Genomic DNA, 21739 nt, shown 5'->3' on the forward strand with positions numbered 1-21739 from the left:
ACTGGAAAGAAGGGAGGAGCAATGTTCCTTGAAAATGGATGAGTCTGAGAACCGCGAATGCCAGAACAACCTCAGATTTTTTTGGTTTTCCAGAAAGAGAAGGTGAAACACAAGGTGACATAATCAAATCCATAAATGACGTCCTTCGGAAACTATTCAATGACCATACCACCGTGCCCACCATAGACAGAGCACACAGAGCGGGAGGGCCCCCCCCCCCCCCCCCGAGGACCACTGTCGGTGCTCGATAAAATCCATTATTACACAAAGAAAACAAAAATTTTGGACATGGTGAGAAAGAAGGGCTCTGTAAAACGGGGGTCATCACAAATCGCGATATTCCAGGATCTATCAGCTTTTACTCTAACCAGAAGAAGGCTCTGCGGCCCCCTCACAAAATGGCTTAACTCCAAGGGAGTGCGATACAGATGGGGGATTTACCTTCTCACTTGGCTTCAAATTTGAAGGATACAAATACAGACTTGTATCGGAAAATTACATTAACAGTCATTTCAGATGTCAATAACAGAACATTTCTCCTTGTCCTCTGGATCCTTTGGAGTGGGGATGAGGTCATGGCCTCACAACCTGCCCCTCTACATCCTTGGGGTCGGCACTGACCCCAAGGGAACAAGCAATTGTTGGACCTCAACAGCAATGTCCTGGCTGCCTGAATCCAACATGTAGGCACGGCTTCTGCAGCCCTTCCTTCTCAATGGGTCAGTGTCACTGCACGCCGTCCTCCTCTGGATTCACCTGACCGCTCCCATTCTCTTGGTTTCTCAGTGCCATACAATCTTCCCAGCTTGCTTTTGTTGTTTGTGATTTGAAGAGGGATCCTCTGCCAGTCTCAGCCTTGCAGCCTCCCTCTTGCTCTCCCAACTGCATCTGACCTGTCTTCCCCCAGCAGCCTTCCTTTATACACCTGTGTGATGTTAATGGGCTGCAGGTGTGTGATTAGGGTTGGGTCTGTCTGACCTTGCCTGGCTTCATTAGTGGGACAACATGAGGGTAGTTGGTGGTAGTCTTTCCTCTGTTCCGTAAGGTGTTTTATCCAGGTAAACTGCGCTACTCTCCGTTGTCTCTCCTTCTTCCCAGTATTATACGAAAATGGGATGGGGGAGATGTTGAGTGTTTGAAAATACCCCAAAAAGACAGAGAGGTTGTGATTGTGGATAACAGGTGAAAGGGGGCACGGTCTCGCCTAGGGTATTCACATGAGAATAATCCCGGGCTAACCTACCCGGGTGATCCTACCGCACTGGTCGACCCCCAGTGTCTGGATCTACAGGCGATGGCCATGTCCTGGCCACCCATGTAGAGGATTCTCGGGGTCCAAATGGGAGAATACCCTAAGGTTTCTCATGGTGGCCAGAACTCCACCTTTGACACAAACACCCACATATGGTACCCTTTGTTTCAAGTATCCCACTATCTAAAAATCCTAAGAAAAACCACTTGAGAGTAAATTCATGCATACCATTTTTTTCTAATGCACCTTTATGTGAGAATCCTAAGAAAAAACACTTACGAGTTAGCACATACCCAACACCTTTTTCTGATATGCCATTATGTGAAAACCTCATGGAAAACCAGATAACAGTTGAGCATCCAATGTCATCCATGTACTCCAACTCCCATACTGGGATGAGGAAGAGGAGTAAGGAGTTTGTGCAAAGGAACAGGAACTCGATGTATTGCGTACAGATACGTTTTTTGCTGTACCTTCAATGCGCAGGATATTTAAAGATGGAAAACGCACTGTGGATGTGAGCTGTGCAGGAGCGCACGTGAAGCCCCAGGTCGGGACTCATGAACACGGAGAAGGCCGCCGAACCGGAGGAAGAGAAGGCACGTGCGAGCCAAGAGGGTTGTGGAGATGAAAGGAGTTCCACTGGAGCTCTTGGAGGTCGGAGTGCTCGCTGAAGCAGCACTTTTCATTCCCGTATGAGAAGGGAAGCTGACCAGTCACAGCAGAGCTGCAAAAGCAGCTGGGAGAGCGTCCGCACACCTCCCAATTGAAAGCGGATGAAGGAGTCATCCCACAATAGAGCGAAGAGTATCGGAAACGCAGGAAAAGCCTGGCGAGTCTGCCCAAAGCAGTAGGGGATCCCAGGGTGTTCAGAGAAGCACAAGAAAACAGATTGTTTGAATACCACGTCATTGTTAATGTGGGCAAATCCCAAAGACTGCAGAATCAATACCCAATAAGAAGAATGTTTAAATGCAGACAAGACAAAGTAGGAAGAATGTTTGAATGCTGTGAAGACCAGTCCAAAGGCAAACCCCAACCCAATACAGATGTGTGAAATTTGAGGGAGGGGATGTTTAAAAAAAAAATAAAAGTTCTTTATTTGTATTTTAAACTCCAACAGACACAGTAAAGGTTACAATGCGTATTAACCAGAGAAGAAACAAATTCAAAGAGAATAACCGGTACAACCCACCCATCCCCCCCTCAAACTAACGTGCCATTACACGACATATTATTACAGTGGGGACAACAAATAAGATGATGAAACAAAAAGCTGAGTCAATCCTTAATTCCATCAGAGCCAACTTGACAGATTTATAACCCAGTGAGAGGGATCTGCATTCAGCGCAGGCTGTTGGGGGAGGCCGGGTGTGAGCTCTCCCATGTCTGGTTCACATAACATCTGAAAGGGGCCCAGTAATCTATAGGCTTACACCTTCGTGGAACGAGGAAGCATCGAGGGTCTCATTTTTCTCACACATGCTTGTGTAATTAAACCATTCCCAGAAGAAGGGCGCCCTACGCTGCCCCCAGCCCCTAGCGATCAAATATCTGGCTACCATGGAGGCCATTGACATTAATTTCAGCTCTCTTGGAGCCTGGATCAGACAGGGCGAGCAACCAAAGCTCTGGGATGCATTAACTTCGAGATTCTATTATTTCAGACATGGTTTCTCAATATGTTCCCAAAAGGGGCATATTTTTGGGCAACTCCAGACAACATGAAAGAAATCAGCTGTTCTGAATCCACATCTGATGCATTGGGGGCGATCTGATTGAGTAAAAGCTGTGGAGCCGGGCTGTAGAGTTGTACATCTGGTGGATACATTTAAAGTGTATCAGACGGAGGCGGCTGTTCATGGAAATTGTACGTGTCTGGAAGCAGACTTGTATCCATTGGGCCTCAGTTAGTGCTTTCCTCAGCACAGTCTCCCACCTCACCTTGGAGGTACATATCTGATGCGTTTTCTGAGATCTGATGCATTTATATAGGGATGAGACAAGGTTACTCTTGGCGGTGGGGGGTACAACGTATTTGGGATTGTGGAGGGGTGGGGGCTGTTGTAAAATTTGGCCATTTGGTCCTGATAACCTCTCGTAATCGGAAGTACAGTAGCAATGTAATGGCCGTGCATTCACCCCTGCTCTTCAGGGCTTCCCACGTGATAAATCTCCCCTGCTGCAGAAGGTCACCCAGCGTGTGAATCTCCAGTCTCTCAAAAGTGCTGTTGGAAAATATTCTCATGTGTGAGGAGGATTCCCTTAGCCCGCTATATAGCCAAGTCGGGAGAGAACCATCCCTCGCGCAAGGTTCCCTATTGCAGCTTGTTTTATGCCCTACGGGTGATAGCCACGGGTTGTATCTCAGATTTCTCCTCCCTGATAGTGAAGTCCCAGAGTAGTCCCTTCATGTCATTCGGGTAGGTTGTGGCTTTCTCGAGAGGGATGTGTGGAAGATCGGGGGTCGGGCCCACCACCATACAGAGCACTGGATCTGTGCTGCCAAGAAGTAGGACCAGAAGTCTGGGTACTCTAGACCACCCTGCTTGTACGTGAAGGTCAGGGTGCCGTAGGAAATACTCGCCTGTCCTCCTGCCCAAACCAAGCGAATCATCAATGTCCCCTCATGGCCTCCCATCCACCTTTTGGTCCCGCCTCAGGAGCTTATTTGAAAATGTTTAAAAATTTGGAGAATTACCATTTTGGCCAATGCCATGCGGGCTGCTTGCGAGATAGGCAGATGAATCCATGCATCAACCGCATGCTCTAATTTCTCTAGGGTTTCTACATAGTTCTGAACAGTTTTGTCGGGGAGGGGGTCACCAGCATGCCCAGATAGTGGATCCCGTTGGGGCACTAGCGAAACTCTTCACCAATGTCCGACCTCACCAGCTAGGAGTCAGAGGGAGGACTTCAGATTTGGGCCAGTTGATCTTCAGGCCGCAAAGGGCACTGAATTGAGTAATCTCCTCTACCAAGGGTACGAGATTTGAGTTTGGGGTGTTTCACATACAGCAGCATGTCTTGATGGGAGTACATTTTGACACCTCTTGAGCAAGGAACTCCTTTATGGCGCACGCCGGAGGCTCAATCGCCAATGCAAATAGGATTGGGGACAATGGGCACCCTTGCCGTGTTCCTCGTGTTGGATGAATACTATCGGACAGCATTCTTTTGCCGTACACTTTAGCTTACGGGACCTAGTACAACAACCTGACCCAACTACGATATGCAGTACCTATACCTAGTCATCGGAGAACTTCAAAGAGAAAAGGCCACGCTACCGAATCAAAAGCCTTCTCGGCATCTAGTGTGGCCACAATTATTGAGCCTTCCGGGTCGACATTGTGGATGAGGGAGAACAGGCGACGTAGATTATTCTGAGTAGAGCGGCCTGGGACAAAGCCTGCTTGGTCGTGGAGGACCAGTGCAGGTATATGGGGGGAGGAGTCTATCTGCAAGAAACTTTGCGAGAATTGTATTGTCAGTATTGATCAATAACAGTTTATAAGAGGAGCACTTACTTGGGTCTTTAGAAGGTTTTAACAGGACTGTAATGAGGGCAGTCATGGTGGACTCTGGAAGGGCCCCATTTGATCTGGCTGCCTCATACATAACACGCAGCTGGGGAATCAGCAAATCGGCGGAAGCCTTATAGAGCGCAGCTGTAATTCCATCCAGGCCCGGGGCCTTACCATTGGGAAGAGAGGGGATCGCTTTTCGGAACTACTCATCAGAGGGGGGCGGGGGGTTCATTCAGAGCAATCCCTAGGGCCGGATCAAACCAGCCCAGAGCCACCCTGTCTAAATAATGTGAGATGGACTCATGACTAGCCCCAGTCTGCTAAGTGTAAAATCTCTCATAATAGTCCCAGAACACTTTATTGATTTCCTCATTCTCTTTGGTTAGGGCACCTTCTGGGTTCTTCATTTCTAATATAGATTCCAGCTGGTGTTCACGCTTAATCTCCCAGGCCAGATTCCGGCTCGGATGGTCACCCTCGGCATACGTGGTAGCCGCAATGGGGTGGCCCAAGTAACGCTCCTCCCTATCCATAAGAAGGGACAACTCTGCCCTAGCCATTCGGAGTTGTGTCTGCACCTCCTGTGAGGCCTGTGGACCCTGTTGTAGTTCTAGAAGCTTGATCTCTTGTTCGAGGGAGGAAATGAAGCTCCGTATAGACCTTAGGACCCCCCCCTTCCTTTGCAATACAAAATCCCCATATAAACACCTTGAACATTTCCCAGACCACTCTGGGATCTGGTATAGAGCCTGTATTTACTTCAAAAAATGTCTGAATATCATGTCTAATCTCTTCTCGAAAGATGGTGTCCTCCAGGGCACGAGCCCTGAAGCGCCATCCCATGTGTTTAGGGGGGTGGGCTGGGCCTTGAATTTCAACCAGGGAATGGTCCGACAAGGAGCGGGGGAGAATGCAGGCGTCTCTGTCATGGGCGAGGCCCGATGACACCATGACCTAATCGATCCTAGAGGAGCTGCCGTGCATCCCCGAGTAATAGGAGTATTGCCTGGCCGTGGGGTACAATAGTCTCCAGGAGTCGTGAAGGTCATGATACTCTGCTATGACTGTCCATTTTTGAACCGCTTTCAAGAGGGGGTGTTGAGTTAGTGAGGACCTGTCAAGGTCTCGGAAGAGGGCTATGTTGAAGTCGCCTACCCAAATTACTTCATAGTTTGGACATGTGTGTAGGTGAGTGGCACAGCGCTGGAAAAATCCTGGGTCGTCGTTGATCGGGGTGTATATGTTGATAATAATAACCCTCCAACCAGCTATCTCCCCCCGCTAGCATTAGATATCGGCCCTCCTCATCCACAATCCTGGTATGAAGTTTGAATTCCAGTGATTGATGTATGTATGTGGCAACACCACGGGAATAGGTAGAGTAGGGCGAGCCATATCTGTGAACCCCCCCCCCACTCTGCCAGGTTAGGGAGGTTGTCTCCGCGTGTAAGGTGTCCTCTGCAGACCTAGGATGTTTTCCCCATGATTGTTGTAATGGTTCGCGACTAGTCGCCTTTTTTTCGCATTTGTGAATCCCTGTATGTTCAGGTTAACACTGTCTAATGCTAAGTGGTGCACACGTGACGCTTCAAGGGGGCACATATTGTATGTCAATAACTTTCCTTGTATGTAATCCTATTCTCCCCCTGCGCGTACAGAATAGTTCACGTTATGAAGGAGTGAGGCCCTCCACTTAGAAGTACAACCTTCATAGGTATGCGTCGTCAATTGATACTTTATAACACCCCTAAAGAAAAACAATCCTAGTACATCACCACACCGGTACCCTCCCACCCCCCCAACCCTCCACCCACACCAGAAACTATAACTTACTGGCACCCAATACCCCTCCCCCACCCTGTCCATACCCAACACCTTGGGAAAGAAAATCACAAAACTTTACAACCTAAGCAACAAATGACAACTGAGTGGGGTTGCCATCAGGCAAGGGGGAAGTCGCGACAGCTGGGAACTCTCCATGCGACATAGGCCTGTCTTATCATGTGGTGCTTTGCCATAACCCCCCCAAGGGTGGGGGTCGGGATTGCGCATCCTGAAGTAGGGTGCGACTGTGGGGACCAACAAGGGAGGTGTCCACTAAGGCAGAACATTACAGAGCTCTACAGGGCAGTCCCATTGTGTCCATAAAGTCCCTTGCAAAGCGTTCCGCGGATGTAAAAAAGAATCACCTTGCCATCCAGAACCACCCTAAGCTTGGCCGGGAACAGCATTGAATATCGGACCTCCTATTTTAAATATTTTGTAAAGATATTCTTGGCCGCTTGGAAAGTTTTCCTTTGGTCCTGCACTTGCGGACTGAAGTCGGGGAAAGAGGCGGACCGTTGCAGAGTTCCATCGTAGTTCTTTCTTCTCCCTGGCAGCACGAAGCAAAATATCCCTGTCACGATAACTGAAGATGCAGGCTATAATTGCCCTTTCTGGAGCCCCTGGAGGAGGGTTAGCTGCCAGAGACCTGTGCGCCCGCTCACTCATAAACTGTGTGACCGGAGGATGATCAAGGATTTCCAAAAGTAGTTTTTCTATGAATTACTCCATGTGGTCAATGGGGGGGTAGATTCGGGTATCCCTGTTATCTGGATATTGTTCCTCCTAGACCTCACCTCTAGGTCGTCGTTCTTGGCCATCACTTTCTTAATGTTCTGCTGAAGGGACGCAACCTCCTGTTGGAGAGTCAGTATCTTGTCCTCCCCATCGCCGATTCTTTTTTCCGCCTCCGACATTCGACCATATAATGTGTCGATTTGGACCGCAGAGATACCCACCTTGCAGGTGAGTGAGTCTATTTTTGCTCCCAAGTTGTCAGTGCTACCGTTTAAGGCCAGTAGCGTCTGGTTAAGTGTAGAGATGTCCAATTGCGAAGGCCCAGGGGGGAGTCAGAGGGGAGAGGGAGGGGAACTGGTCTGCTCTAGCAAATTGGTCCATTTTCACCTGTTGCTTGGGGTTCCCCATATTGGGCCACTGAACACTGGTCGACAAGTTTGTTTTCAGCCGGGCTTTGGGGGGCCTATTGGCTTTCCAAATGGGTTTGCAGCTGTTCTGGTGATAGGCTCACCACCACCTCCTCCTGGAAGCCGTGGAGATTGCTGAGATGTCCGTCCCAGAGCGGGCCTAGTCTAAGGATTATGTGAGGGGGAAACAAGGGTGGATGGGATACAGGAGGTTGTCGGGCTCCCCGGAGGGAATTCGGCCATTTTGGAGCGATCAGGAGTGCAACAACAGACTGGGGATTATGGGCGGTTGCATAACTGAGTTTCTGGATAAAGAAAGTGGGCTTCTTCGATTCTTGGCTAAATCAGGTGTTTCCCCGCAGGGGGGGGTGGCAGGTGCGGGGGTCCTCTGGGACAGCGTGGGCGGGGGGGGGGTAGCCAACCCGATTGCCTCCACCCACACACCGTCGTCCTGGTTGAGCGTCATCTGCCGGGGTGTTAATAAGGCAGATCAGTTGGTCGAGGCAGTAAGTTCAAAGATGCTGCTACCAGGAGACCACCTCCAGGAGACCACCTCCAGAAGGGCACCTAGCGAGTCAAAGAGGCTGCCGGTGGCATAGGAGCATTGGGGCCGGCCGGGGGTTGTAGCAAATGGGGCCAGCGTCAGGTGGAGGAGGCCAGTGATCTTGAGAAGTAGTTGTTAATGCAGCCCACCCTCCAGGCCGCGACAGATAGCGTCTAGGGCCTAAGACAACGTGGCTCCCGTACCGCCAGGAATTCTGGGGATATGGAGCAGGGTGTTCTAGAGGGACATAAATCCTCACCTGGATGCCAGTGTCCAGCTGTATGCTGCAGATTGGTGGCCGGTGTCAGGAGGCCGAGTCTGCCAGGGTCCAGGGCCACACTAGGGTCCAAATGCGGGCTGAATAAGAGTAGCACTGGGGAACCAGGTCCGCACCCGTGGGAGAGGCCTGACTCGGGTGTTCAGATTGAGGGAGAAGACTTTTCAGCAGGCCAAGGGTGTGTGGAGAAGCCGGGGGTACCTCCAGGGTGGCACTGCAGTCCAAGCAGTGTTTCCCAGGCACCGCGACAGTCTGAACGGGGTAGTGGAGCTAGGATCCTTGCTGCGTCGGATTGCCCCACCAGCCCAGCAATCCGTCCCAGGCGGGGCTAGCAGAGCTGCACAGGCTGGGTTGAGGGGGCTCATCTGCGGCAGAAGCTGGTGGTGGGGGTCGCTTACCCACAATTTCCATTGACCGGGTCTTCAATCCTGAGGGGGGGGGCCCGCCCCCAGGTGCAGGGTTGGACGCTGCGGGTCTGAACTGCAGTGGCGGGAGGTGGAGGCTGTGGTGGAAGAGTGGCTTCAAGGGGGGACTCTCCGGGAGGCCTTCGGCTGTGACGGGGAGGGGCGGCTTGACTCATGCCGCACTCCGCTCAGTCGGCTCGTCGGAAGAGAGCCCCGGTAGCTCATCCTCAACAGGATGAGCAGGAAGGGCCAGTACAGGAGTCAGAATCGGAGTTCGGGACTCCCGCCTCCTCAGTAGAGGGCAATAGGAATGTGCCCGGGAGGCCGGCCACAAGTTTCACCTGCTAGCCAAGCTGCAGGAGGACCGGAATTTCACTGCTGTCTCTCGGGAAGCTCCGGTCCCCAACAATCATCGTCTTCCAATATAATACGCTGGCAAAACAGGATTATAGGCAGGATGTCTGTAGCCTGTGTCGGAGCAGTTTCAGGCGGCAGCCATTTCCCAGCCACGCAACTGCGCCCTCCGTGAGGGAGAGGTTTGACCAAGCATTGCTAAAAATAGATATACCATGCACCTCAAGGTATATGCTATTTTGATGTAACTAAGGAAATGTAAGACATACAGGATGCCCTGGCAGGAGAGTATACCAGATGATCTGCAAACCTACAAGCCCTGGCCGGCGAGTATACAAAACAATTCAGATTGAACCTAGATTCCTGGCAGGGCAGTATAACGGGCAATCTACAAAGCTACAAGACTTATACAGAACTTTACTGCTTAAACAAAAACTTTGTGTGCCTAAAGCAGGTCTATAGTAACGGTTACTTAAAGGAACACTTTTGCAATCCTATTTGAACAATTTAGAGGAAGGGAAACATCCTCTAGCTCGAAGGGCCTTTCAACTTGGAGAACATTTTCATTTGAGTTATTACTTTTGGTTTTTTGAACACTTTTGCCGTCAACAAGACAGACATTTCCTTGCTCCCTTTTTATTATTTTGTTTGTAGAGTGAGGGCCGGATAGGACGGTTTGGACACATGGACAGATTATTAGTAACAAACTTCCTGACACAGACCGATCCTTAGTTTTGCTTTCTAAGTAAAGAAATACATCTTTAGAATAGGGCGACCTCTTTATGCTTTAATAAATGTCTTTGTTTTAAAACATGAACACCTTGCGTCCGCCTTTTATTGCTGACGCTTCGCAGTACCGTGGGTCAGATTTAAGCTTTTTGAAGTGTAAAAATCTTACAACTCTAGTCGGTCCCCTTTATTTTCAGGGGAGTGTGAACTGGCCCTCACTGTCGTCACTCTACATTGTGGGATATTGTAGAAGCTTAGCTGCCTTTAGTCACTGGATTCATTTCTTTTACTAATGGCATCTGTTTCCTTGTTTTTGTTTTTCCTACTGCATATAAAGGTTCAAAGTACAATTGCACAGTTTAAATTTGTTTTGAGGGAAATGTGAAGAAATAACTACAGGCATTTATTTTGTAATCTGTAAGCAGGTTTTATATTTTAATTGGTGTTCTGAGATCCTATACGTTATACAGTATATGTGTATTTTAATGGAGATCCCATGATGGAAAACAAATACATTACTCTTTCCTATTCCCCTTCAAGTAAAATGATTACGAGTAAAATGATAAGGGTGTTTCCTGAATCATTCTGTAGAACCATGTGCCCAGTTTACACACGCATAAGAAAGGAATTTAAAATTGCGACACTGGCAAGAAGATCTAGGATGTTGTTGAGCGGGAACGTCCAACCACATGCCAGCATGACATGACCGAGCCTCAGAGTGAAATATTACATAGTGAAATGGAAGGATGGGTTATATGGATAACCTATAAATCTAAGAATGATAAATGTGTTATTTATACTCTGTTTCCATGTCTGAATGCCATTTATTTGGCACTAAAAGATGTTAAAAATAAACACACTTGCACCTTTTTATAACCATCTTGGGGGAGACCTTTGAAAGGTTACAGAATAAAGTGTCTGATTCTGCTGAGCCTTCAGCCTCATAACACTCATGTGAATTAGGATAAACCAAACACACGGGCCAGGAATTTAGTTGAACACCTTTATTCACCAGTCATCAGATGGGTGTCGGTCATTATCTATAGACCCAGGGTTTCCGTCCAAAATGCAATACAGATGACTGTGCAAAATATGTCTGGGTGGGGTGTACTCAAAATGGTTTACTGGCTTAAGATACCACCTTCCCATTCACAATTCCCTAATTAAATTAATTTCCAGGGATCTAGCACCAGCTCGCTTTTTGGCTTTGCTTACCAGCAGATTCTCCAATCACCCACCCCACTTTCATTTAGTGTACAGATCAGGCTTCCATATGATCAACTTCTGAGGCGAGGTTTCCTTTGCTTTTCACACTACAAGGGTTTCTCTCCCTTGTTGCAGTTCAACCGTTGACAGGCTCTTTGGTTTCTCTTTGGCTATTTCTGGCTCCTGCAACAGTCTTGCATCTAGCCCTCAGCAGCCTTCAGATTTCTCTAGGGTTCTGGCTCTGCCTTTTCTCCATCGCTCATGCCTCCAGCTACATAGCCCAGACAGTGACACCACCAGCTAAGCCTTGTGTTCTTTTCTTACTCTCTGTAATTGGTTATGCCCCATGTTCATTACCCAGGTGCATTAGTCCTCCGCCCCACACATCTTCCTCAGCCGGTCATGCTATTGTCCTCCAGCTTCATGATAAGGCTTATTAGTGTCGCTGGCTGCAGGCAAGGTTTTAAGAACCTGGTCCATTTGGAAGAAATGCACAAGTACTGCAGTGAGAGCTGAAGTCTTCTTTGTGAGTCGACAAGCAAAGGATTTGACAGCCCCTGAACGTGAACCATGATTGGAGTACTCTGCGGTGGCACTGCTATCATCGTCTGCCTGTGTGACACTTTTTGGCTGTGATTGTTGATTTGGGGTTTCACTAGGGAAGTGGTGGTATGAAGGGTTACCCTACTTTGATAATAAATGTATGAAGTAAAGGTACACTGCCTTCACTCTTACCGGCCCCATGAGCAAGTGATAGGATTTGTACGATAGGCTTTATACAATATCCCTATTCTCCAGAAGCATGATTATTTGGGATAGGAGGAAGTCACTCCGGGGAATCACCTCCTATGCTCCCCTTCCCGTAGCTCATACTGCTGGTCCTCCTCTCCAGGATACCTCTGGATCCCAAAAAAGGGCCATCTAATGTAATTATGTTACACTTGCCAGAAATCTTGCTTACCTAAAATGAGTGAGAAGGGTAACAGTGGGACCAGGTGACAGAAAGTCAAGAATTATCCTATTTTTCGAGGTCTCTAAAGTGTTTCCATTTCCCTGTAGGTCATGAAACCATGTAATGTAAATCTGCTTCAGGGAGGGCTTGGCGCACAGATAACTTTAAAGGCTGTGAGTATTCTTCAGTAGAACCAGTTATCTATTGGAAGATCTCTACTATTTGTACACTTGTTGGGCCACACCAGGATACCCTCGCGGACCACAGGCATTCTGGGATATCAGCTGGCAGGTCTGTGCAGTTGAACATGGGGTGCTAGGGGTAGCAGATGGGGATAGTAACTGGGCATTAAGAGTAGTTATGTTATCCCTCACTATTTTTCTAACTTGTTCTCTTGATCACCATTTCTATTAATTATTTTCACAGGTTCTACTGGGAAGAATCTTCAGCTTCGGCGCAGGAACAGCAGCGCAGATAGCATTGGTGACCTATCGCCCAGTGAACTCACATCGATTCAAATTAAGAACATACCTGATCATCTCAACAAACTAAATGTTATCAAGAAGAGATTTAACCGCTACGGCAAAATTGTGCGTGTTATTTGCAAGCCAGAGAAGAAAACCGCAACCATTCACTTCCAAAACCATGTGAGTCTGCTAACAATACCCCTCTGGGACCATGTAGTCTGGCAGGCATTGAATGCTGAAAATGCCTTTTTGCCACCCATAGACACTAAGGCTATGTGCCTACCTACCGTATACTGTTGAGGCTATGCACGTTTGCTAATATGCATCTGAGATAATGTGAGCTTAACTTCCTGCTAATTTATCGCTACTCAGGCCATCTAGAACTGCCCCCTGCCATCCATGCACATCTAGTCTATATGATTTTGCAAAAAGAAACTCCAGTGTTTGAGTCCCTCACAGTTCCTGACAAGACATCTGCTGAAGTTGGGTTACATGAACCTTCTCTAATAGACATGTGCTTTGTTATGCATGTGGATGTCTGGCATTTGAGGGAAATGTTTATGCTATTGAAGTGGTGTTTAAGATCTGGCAGGTCTGGGTGATGTTGAGGTGTAGTCGTTTGGTAATTTGGAGCCTGGGGCTGATGTGTGATGCAAATGTTTTGGGCTTTGCCTGATGTAGTGATATGGCCTTTTGGTGATCTAGTGGCCCTGATGTTGAGGCTGTGAGATTACTTTGGTGGCCTTGGTTGCCCTATTATTTAGCACCAGGGACCATGTGGCTTCAAGGCTGTTCCTTCATCGTCCCCTGTCTTGTCACCCCTTTCATTCAAATCCTCTCTCCTTTTGATCCCATTTATATGGTTGTGGGCTATCACCTGCTTGTTTTTGCGAAAGATGTTATCTGTCAAATAGTCTTTTTAATGCCTCAGTACTTTGCTGTCTGCCCTTCATGTCCTATTCCATCTGGTGACCCCCAGACCTATACATTTCTCAACTCGCTCTGTTCACCTCCAGTAAAGAACATGGGGCAAAGAGAAAAAGCAATGATAGATTTGTGCTGGTAATGGTGTCCGGGAGCTGGGCAGCTTGGACAGGTTAGTGCTAATCTCAGACTTCTTTTCAAGGTTGCTGCAGAGAGCGCCAGGAACCATGAACAGAGTTGGCATAAAGGCATCAGCATATTCTTTTTCAAGAAGAAAACAAGTGAGTGTTAATCATCCATGGGTGGCACAATACAAGCAGTGTTGTGTTAATGATTGTCCATGACCACTCTTCACGTTTTCTTACATTTCTCTGCATTTATTCTCCTTTTTTTGTATATAAACTCGGGCTGGTTTGTGTCCCATGCAAGAGCATATATTCACATTTTGTACCTCTGCAGTGTTGCTGATGTATTTCAAAACATGTGGCCTTTTAGTGATGACTATTTATTGTGTGTATATCACTCTTTATACCCTTGTCTTGCCATTGTAGTCTCCATTTGTCTATTGCAACGAATGAAGGTAATTCATCCCTTCTCTCCAAAGAGGAGCCCCACCCCCGTGATACTGGGGAGGTGAGCCCACTCACCAACACCTTCCCTAGGGATCGATGCACATGGGACCTGTGAAAAACTAGAAGGCGTTTCACTGCCCAAACCCCATCGCCTTTTGATCCAGACTCTGTGGGTGGACCAGTGCGGGAGTATCACCGGAGTGAGAGGTCCTCGGGGAGTGGGGCAGAGACACCTGATGGCGAGATGCGGTGTCCCCCTTCACCCACAACCGCACAACCCCTCTACTATTTTGGGACATTTACAAACATAACATTTTCCCCTCCCCATCTTCACATAGTACTGTGAAGAAGAGGTGATTGGAAGTTGTAAGGAATGCATGTTATCCACAGTAAGACCAATACAAGTGACCACAGTTCGATGGTGTTTATTGAACTTTAAAAAGGGTGTAAAAAAACCCATCTAATCCTACATCTACAGATGGGAGCAAGCTAAGACATCAAATAATAATAATAATAATAATAATAATAATAATTCAGTCCTAGTGGCGTCTCGTCAAAATAAAAGGGCCTATACTAAAAAAATAAAAAATAAAAATACTATTGCCAATGCTTACTGCTAAATATACATAGTGTGGGGGTAGTGTTCATGAAAAAGAAACATGTTCACAAAATTATATCTCCGGATATTCATGCCGTTGGCCTCTTTCCCACGTTTTCTGCACGGTTCGCTCGAGCCAAGCACACACTCTGGCTTCTTCCGCACGAGGATACGTTCCATTACCAGCATCATGGCCTTCTGTGGTGCAAGTCTCTTTACTTCTCTAAAGTCTCTTGAGTCAGAGGGCCTGACGTACAAAAATAAAGCACAAAGTTCCTTTCCTCTTATAAATATTCCGTTTGAGTGACTCACCCTGAATCCCCCTCAGCTGGGCTCGGATCCCCCTTTTTTTAATATGTTCAGAGAATATTCTTTCTTGGGTGACTCGCGGGTTCACCCCGGATACCCCTCAGCCAGGCTCGGACCAATTGCAGTTCGTATTAAACTATCGAATACTTTCGAATCTGCACAGGATTTAGCTTGACCCGTTGCAGGACCCCTTCGATCTCAAAATTCCCTTTTCCACAGTTGTCAATCAGTTGGATACCTAACGGAGACCTTCGAATGAACACCCACGTGGCGCCGGACCACACTGTCTACGGTATCCAATTTTATATTTGCGTCGCTCATCACATACCTTTCACACACTGTTCTCTTTAGATTTCCTCATACAAAGTTGCTGCTTGCAATCTTGGTTCTTACACATGCTGGTTTGGTTTCAATATCTCTGACTCACCTGCTGTGCTGTCTTTACTAGCGCTGCTTTGTTGTAGTAGCCAAGGACAGTACCATGGTGGCAACCGCTCCTCCCAGCCTTGGTTATCGACACGGGAGAGCCCTGGGTACCTCCCACACACAATACAGGTTTGTTCAGCTTTAGTTCCCAGTCTTAGGTTTCTTACTTTCCAAGGTTCATGAAAGTAACGGTCTGAAAAGATCAAGGACACTTCCCTCCTTGCAACCCTCTCTTGTCTCGCCGTCTTTCTCCTCGTATTAAACTGCCATCTTGGAACTGCTGTTTACTTGTGTGCTTTGCCTTACTCGGAGTGTGCTTTTGTGCTCCACCTTTTATCCGTGTGGGGAAGTGTGATGGAAGTCACCTTCAGTTTTCTCACAGAGTAATAAAGATTTACCGTATAAAACCCCTTTCGACACAGAGGAAAGACTACCACCAACCACCCTCATGTTATCCCGCTAATGAGATCAGTCCGGGTCAGGCACTGAATTGTACAAACCTGACCCCTATTATTTATTTATTTAGATTTGTATAGCGCGCAAACAGCCCAGGGGCATCGAGGCGCTGTTACATATAAGGAACTTAGTTACAGGGGCGTCATGGACACCTTTTGGGTTAGATACATTTAGTTACATGCTTTCGTTTAGTTGCATACATTAGACAATATTGCATTTTTAGACATTTAGTAGTGTATGAAACAGGTGGTAGCATGTTTTGAGGATTCAGACAAAGAGTAATGTCTTGACTGTTTTGCGGAAGGCGAGGTGTGACTTTTCTGCTCTGAGGGAAGGAGGAAGGGCATTCCAATGCTGGGCAGCAAGGTAGGGGAAGCTTTTCCTATCCCCACATGGGTAAAAGGAGGAGCACAAGAGCACACTCTGAGCAAGGCGATGCACAGGAAGGAGCAGCTCTTCCAGAGAGGTGGCGAACCAGGCAGAGGAGAACAACAGACCAGAGGACTTGGGGAAAGCAGCTAAAGGCCAGAACCCCCTTTTTCCAGCAATCGTTGAATCCTGAAAGCCGCAAAGGCTGTGCCAGCCCAGCTCGGAAGAAAGAGTAATTGTATCTAGTGTGACCAGGTTAACAGCTGTCCTACCGGGTGAACGGCAGAATTGGGGAGGCACCAGAACAGCAAAAGTTAACGGCCTTGATTTCACATCAAGAGGCGCAACAAGTAGGCAAGCCTCTGAATGCAACTAGTGAGTCAATTGTCCGGTCTGTGATTTGGAGCACCTGCAACTGTTGCTAAGGGAAAATGAAGGTTATGCATGAGAAGATATGCTGCAAGAGAAAGTGAGCCTAAGGTTCAGAATGTTGACTCACAAATACTAAGTAGCAAAGTGGTCTGGCACTGCAGCTGTGCTTTTTTCGAAAGCCTCCGTGAAAGGTTGTGAAGTCACAAAAACTGAAAGAAGTGAAACAAGTGAACGCATAAAGGCAGATACTTTTGAAAGGCGTAAACCAGCCAGTTTGATCCCGGCAGTGTGAAACTGGGAATGTAAAGTAAACTTTGTTGAAATTAAGAAATACAAGTACCAAGATGCATTGCAAGGGAAAAGGAATGATTGTGAGAATCGTACAGTAAAATATCGAAGTAAAGCCAAAGTCCTCCGAATTATGAAAGTCTTTGACAAGCAGGAAAATGCTCGAGCTCGACGGAGGGAAATCTTAAAGAATTGGGAATGGAAGTGGTCCTGCAACGGGTCAAGCAGAATCCTGTGGATAGTCGAAAGTCTTCGATTTTGATTTAATAAAGAAAGTGTGTTTTAAGTAGACATATTTTGTCCGAGCTTGGTAGAGGGGCAGCCAAGGTGAACAGCAAACCACCTGAGAAATTGTGTATAATGGAAAATCCTAAGAAAAAAGGAGCTCTACTCTTTATTCTGTTGCATCACGCCCTCTGAAATAAGAGACTTTGAATGACAGAGACTTTGGCACAAAAGGTCCTGATGTTGAAGTCTTCAACTGCATCCGCTTGCTAGAGAAGCCAGGGAGTGTGCTAAGCTCGAGCGTGCTGAAAACATGGGGAAGGGAAGCCAACGGCTTGAATATCCTGACAAATCATTTCTTTAACACTTCTTTTTGCATACATTGTTGTCCCACACATTTGTATTTAGAAGTAAAGATTGGCAATAGGTTTATTAGTATAGGCACTATTATTTTGACAGACTCCACTTGGACTGCATTATTATTTGATGGTCATAGCTTTCTCCCGTCTTTAGATTTAGGATTAGATGGGCGTTTTTCAAACCCAATTGTAGTTCAATAAACACCCTTGAACTGTGGTCACTTGTGTCTGTCTTACTGTTTGATACCATGCCTTCCTTACAGACCTCACCGGGAGAGACACTTCCTATCGGGACAAGGACTCCCGTTCCTGTGAAGAACTCCTTAAAAGATACCCCGAGGTGACCTACTTGTGAATGTCGGCCCTACAAAAGAATACACAATACAGAGACTTGTATGAAGACACGTCAGACACAGACACAAAGATACAAGTTTCAACACCTTTTTTAAGCTTTGAATGTTGAGTTGGAGATTTCCTAACTTGCCCTAATTCTATAATGGAAGTAGTGTCAACCATCAAAGTAAAATAACATAGTCCATGTCAGTCAGTCAAACCAAAGAAAAAGCCTATGTCAGAAGCCTATACTTGCTTTCACGCTATACAATAACTAAGTGTAGGAAAATGTATGAGAAATAAGAGGGTATAAAAAGAAAGTCATAATGGCAATGAAGTTGATTCACAGCTCCCTTCCCCCAAGTTTAAGCCAAGTTTTTTTTAAAATTTTTTATAAACAACTTTTTATTAAGGTCTCAGCAGTTACAGTGGCACTCAATCAATACATCACATGGTCTTACATACAACAATGTCTTCATCAAAAGTTCAATAATTTACAGTCTACATAGCTGTTTCGTCATCCGAGGGCAGGTCACATAGATACGCCCTGAAGGGGCTCCAGATGTCCTTTGGTCGGCTCATTCTCGGTTGGGTTAGCACATATTGTTCCTCGCATTCATTTGTATAAGTTCATTCGCGTAAAAAGGTATTCATGGTAGGGGAGTTCGGGCTTTTCCATGATTGCAGTATACATTTTTTGGCGAAAGCACATGACACATTAAACAGCCTTCTAATTTTTTCGGAGCATTTCCCAATATCCCCGAACAAGTATTTTTGGGGGGACAAATACGGGGGGGGGATTTGTGTAAATTCTGTCAGCGTAGCTGCAAACTTCTCCCAGAATCGAGCCACAACCAGGCACTCCCAGTACATATGATAGGATCCCGCTTGCTGGGACTTACATTTGGGGCAGTCACCTGTATCACCTGGCGTAAATTTAGCAATTCTGGCCGGGGTATAGTGCAGTCTGTTAAGGATTTTAAATTGTATTTGGCGCACTCCCGCATTGAGGGATACCCTTTTTGTAAGCATACAGTACCTTACCCATTTCTCTTCAGGAATAAGCATTTTCATATCGGCTTCCCATTTCTCTTTCACTCGGTTGATTGTAGGAGTGTGGGTCTGTATCGTCGTATACAACTTGGAGATTCCCAGTCCCCCTCGTGTTGTAACCAGTTGTGTGCACGGGTGAGAGGGGGGTTCATCAGGGAAGGATGGCCAATGTGCTTGAAATACAGACCTCATCCGATAGTACTGTAATGTTTTGAGGGATCCTCCTCCCACACCCCTCAAGAATACCGCAAGGGTCACAAACTTCCCGTCTATGTACATATCTCCCACCTTCATCTCTGTATCGGGGTCCCAGGCTTCCTGGATGCTGATGTCGAATGTGGGGGGAATATTTGGGTATTTCCATAACGGGGCCTCTGGGTTATAGGGGATCTCAATGTCCAGTTTCTTGTATATGGCCCCCCAGGCTCTCACTGTGCAGCTAACAGGGTCAAATTCACATGAGTCCTTGTGTCTTGTATCAAAGATAACTGATCTAACGTCTGTGGGTGTAGTAGTGTACTCTTCTATCCACATGTGGGGTGAATTGTCTGCCTCGTCATACCAATGTTTTGCGAACTGCGCCTGTGCCGCCATGTAATAGAGCTCAAAATCTGGTGCTGCTGTTCCCCCTTTTTCATATGGTTCTATCATCTTTTCCCAACCAATCCTAGCCACCTTCCCGTTCCTAAGGAATGACACTGCCATGGAACGAAGTTTAGAGAAAAATTCCTTTCCCGGCCATATAGGTATGTTCACAAACAGATATAGCAATTTTGGGAGTACAATCATTTTAAGAATGGCAGTTCTACCGTGTAGTGAGATTGGGAGGTGTCTCCAGGTCTGTAATTTGGTATGGAGTGTTTGTAGCGCCTGGTCATGGTTGTCAGCATATAGGGTCTGTCTATTACTTGAAACCAGCACTCCCAGGTATCTGATGTGTCGCTCCAACCACTTAAGGCCGCACATCCGAGCCGGGCGGTTTGTGGATGGGGTGAGCGGAAACATTTCTGATTTAGCACTGTTCACCGTGTACCCAGAGTACTCCGTGAATTCGTTGATGTCTGCCATAATAGGAGCGATGTTTTTGTCTGGTTCGCGGACGTACAGCAAGGTATCATCCGCGTATAGGGATATTATTTGAGTGGCACCTTTCAACGGTACACCCTTGTTAATATGTCTCAGATGAACCTCAGCCGCCATGGGCTCTACTGTCAACGCAAATAGGATAAGGGAGAAGGGGCACCCCTGTCTGGTGCCACGTCCCAGCTCAAACAGCTCGGATATAGTTCTATTTGTGCACACCCTTGCACCCGGGGCCGTGTACAGCAGCCTGACGTACTTGATATAGTTGGGGCCCACCCCGAATGCCTCCAGCACCAAAAAGAGGTACTCCCAGGAGACAGAGTCAAATGCCTTCTCTGCGTCAAGGGACACTGCGACTGCTTGTTTGCTCGGGTGGATTTGTGACATTATGCCGAATAGCCTACGCAAATTTAGGGCAGTGGACCTATGGGGAATAAACCCACTTTGATCTGCATGAACCAGCGTAGGTGTTATGGGTAACATGCGATTCGCCAGCACCTTTGCGAAAATGTTGGTGTCTACATTTATCAGGGACAGGGGCCTATAGGATGACATGTCTTGTGGTGGGCGTCTGGGTTTGGCCAACACTGTAATGATGGCCTCACGCATTGTCGGGGGTAGCATTTGTTTCCCCAGAGCCTTTCCCCACATCTCTAACAGCACAGGCACTAATTCTTCCCGGAATTCTTTATAGAATTCAGCACCGAGCCCATCCGAGCCGGGTGCCTTTCCAGACGTGAGCCCCTTTATCGCCTCAGTAAGCTCCTCGGCAGTGATAGGTTGTTCGAGTACTAGTTTGCTTTCTTCTGGGATTGTGGGGAGTTGTAGCATATCAAGATATCTTTTCATCTCATCGGGGGATTTCCCATCTCTGTTCTTATACAAATTTTTGTAAAATTGAACAAACTCATCATTTATTCCCTGTTCACTTGTTATCTCGTTTTGTGCTGTTTGAATCGCTGTAATCGGAGTCATGTGTTTTTCGTATTTAACCAAGTTGGCCAACATTCTCCCTGCTTTATTTCCTTCTCCATATCTGCGAGCCCTGGTGGGGGCCGCCGTATATTGTACTTCCCTTATTGCCAGTCGGTCAAAATCCTTAAGTAACTTATGTATTGCAGCCAGGGTGTCTCCACCATGCGTGCGCTGTAGATTTCTTCTAGTGTGTTCAACTCTTTCTCCAACCCCTCCAGCCCATGGCGCACTTCCCTCAAAAGACCAGTGGTCTTAGATATTAGGGCCCCCCTCGCCCAGACTTTGAACGCCTCCCATACTGACGATATGTTTTCTACCGAACCAATGTTGTCTGTAAAAAAAAAGTTGGCAATATCAATGTGTAGGGTTTCAACAACTTTCGGGTCTTTTAGTATGTCTCTTGGCATTCTCCACCTCCTAGTTGGTCTGGGGGCATCTTTCAAAGAGATCTCCAACATCACCGGGGAGTGGTCCGATAGTATACGAGGAAGGATTTCGCAATTCTCTAGGGTATGCGCTATGTTTGTGGATATAAACCAGTAATCTATACGTGACTCACTATCATGGACAGAAGAGTAGAACGTGTACCGTTCGCTTGTTGGAATGAGCACTCTCCAGGCATCCATTAGAGATAGTTGCGGGATAATTTGTTTCAGAACTAGTGCCGCCTTGGTGGGTGCCCTGGTTACCTTAGCAGATCTATCAAGGGTCTGGTC

General features: G+C 47.0%; 1 protein-coding gene across 1 annotated transcript in view; it reads left to right on the top strand.

The window, feature by feature from the left end:
• MCM3AP (minichromosome maintenance complex component 3 associated protein) overlaps window positions 1-21739 on the top strand; it is a 1669219-nt gene that overhangs the window by 107866 nt on the left and 1539614 nt on the right. The window contains exons 3-4 of the mRNA XM_069616041.1: window positions 12641-12861; window positions 13808-13886. Of these exons, the coding sequence (XP_069472142.1) occupies window positions 12641-12861; window positions 13808-13886 (300 nt within the window). The remainder of the gene's footprint in view (window positions 1-12640; window positions 12862-13807; window positions 13887-21739) is intronic.

This window comes from Ambystoma mexicanum, chromosome 9 (genome assembly GCF_040938575.1).
Source record: "Ambystoma mexicanum isolate Mex_15411 chromosome 9, UKY_AmexF1_1, whole genome shotgun sequence".
Lineage (NCBI taxonomy): Eukaryota > Metazoa > Chordata > Amphibia > Caudata > Ambystomatidae > Ambystoma > Ambystoma mexicanum.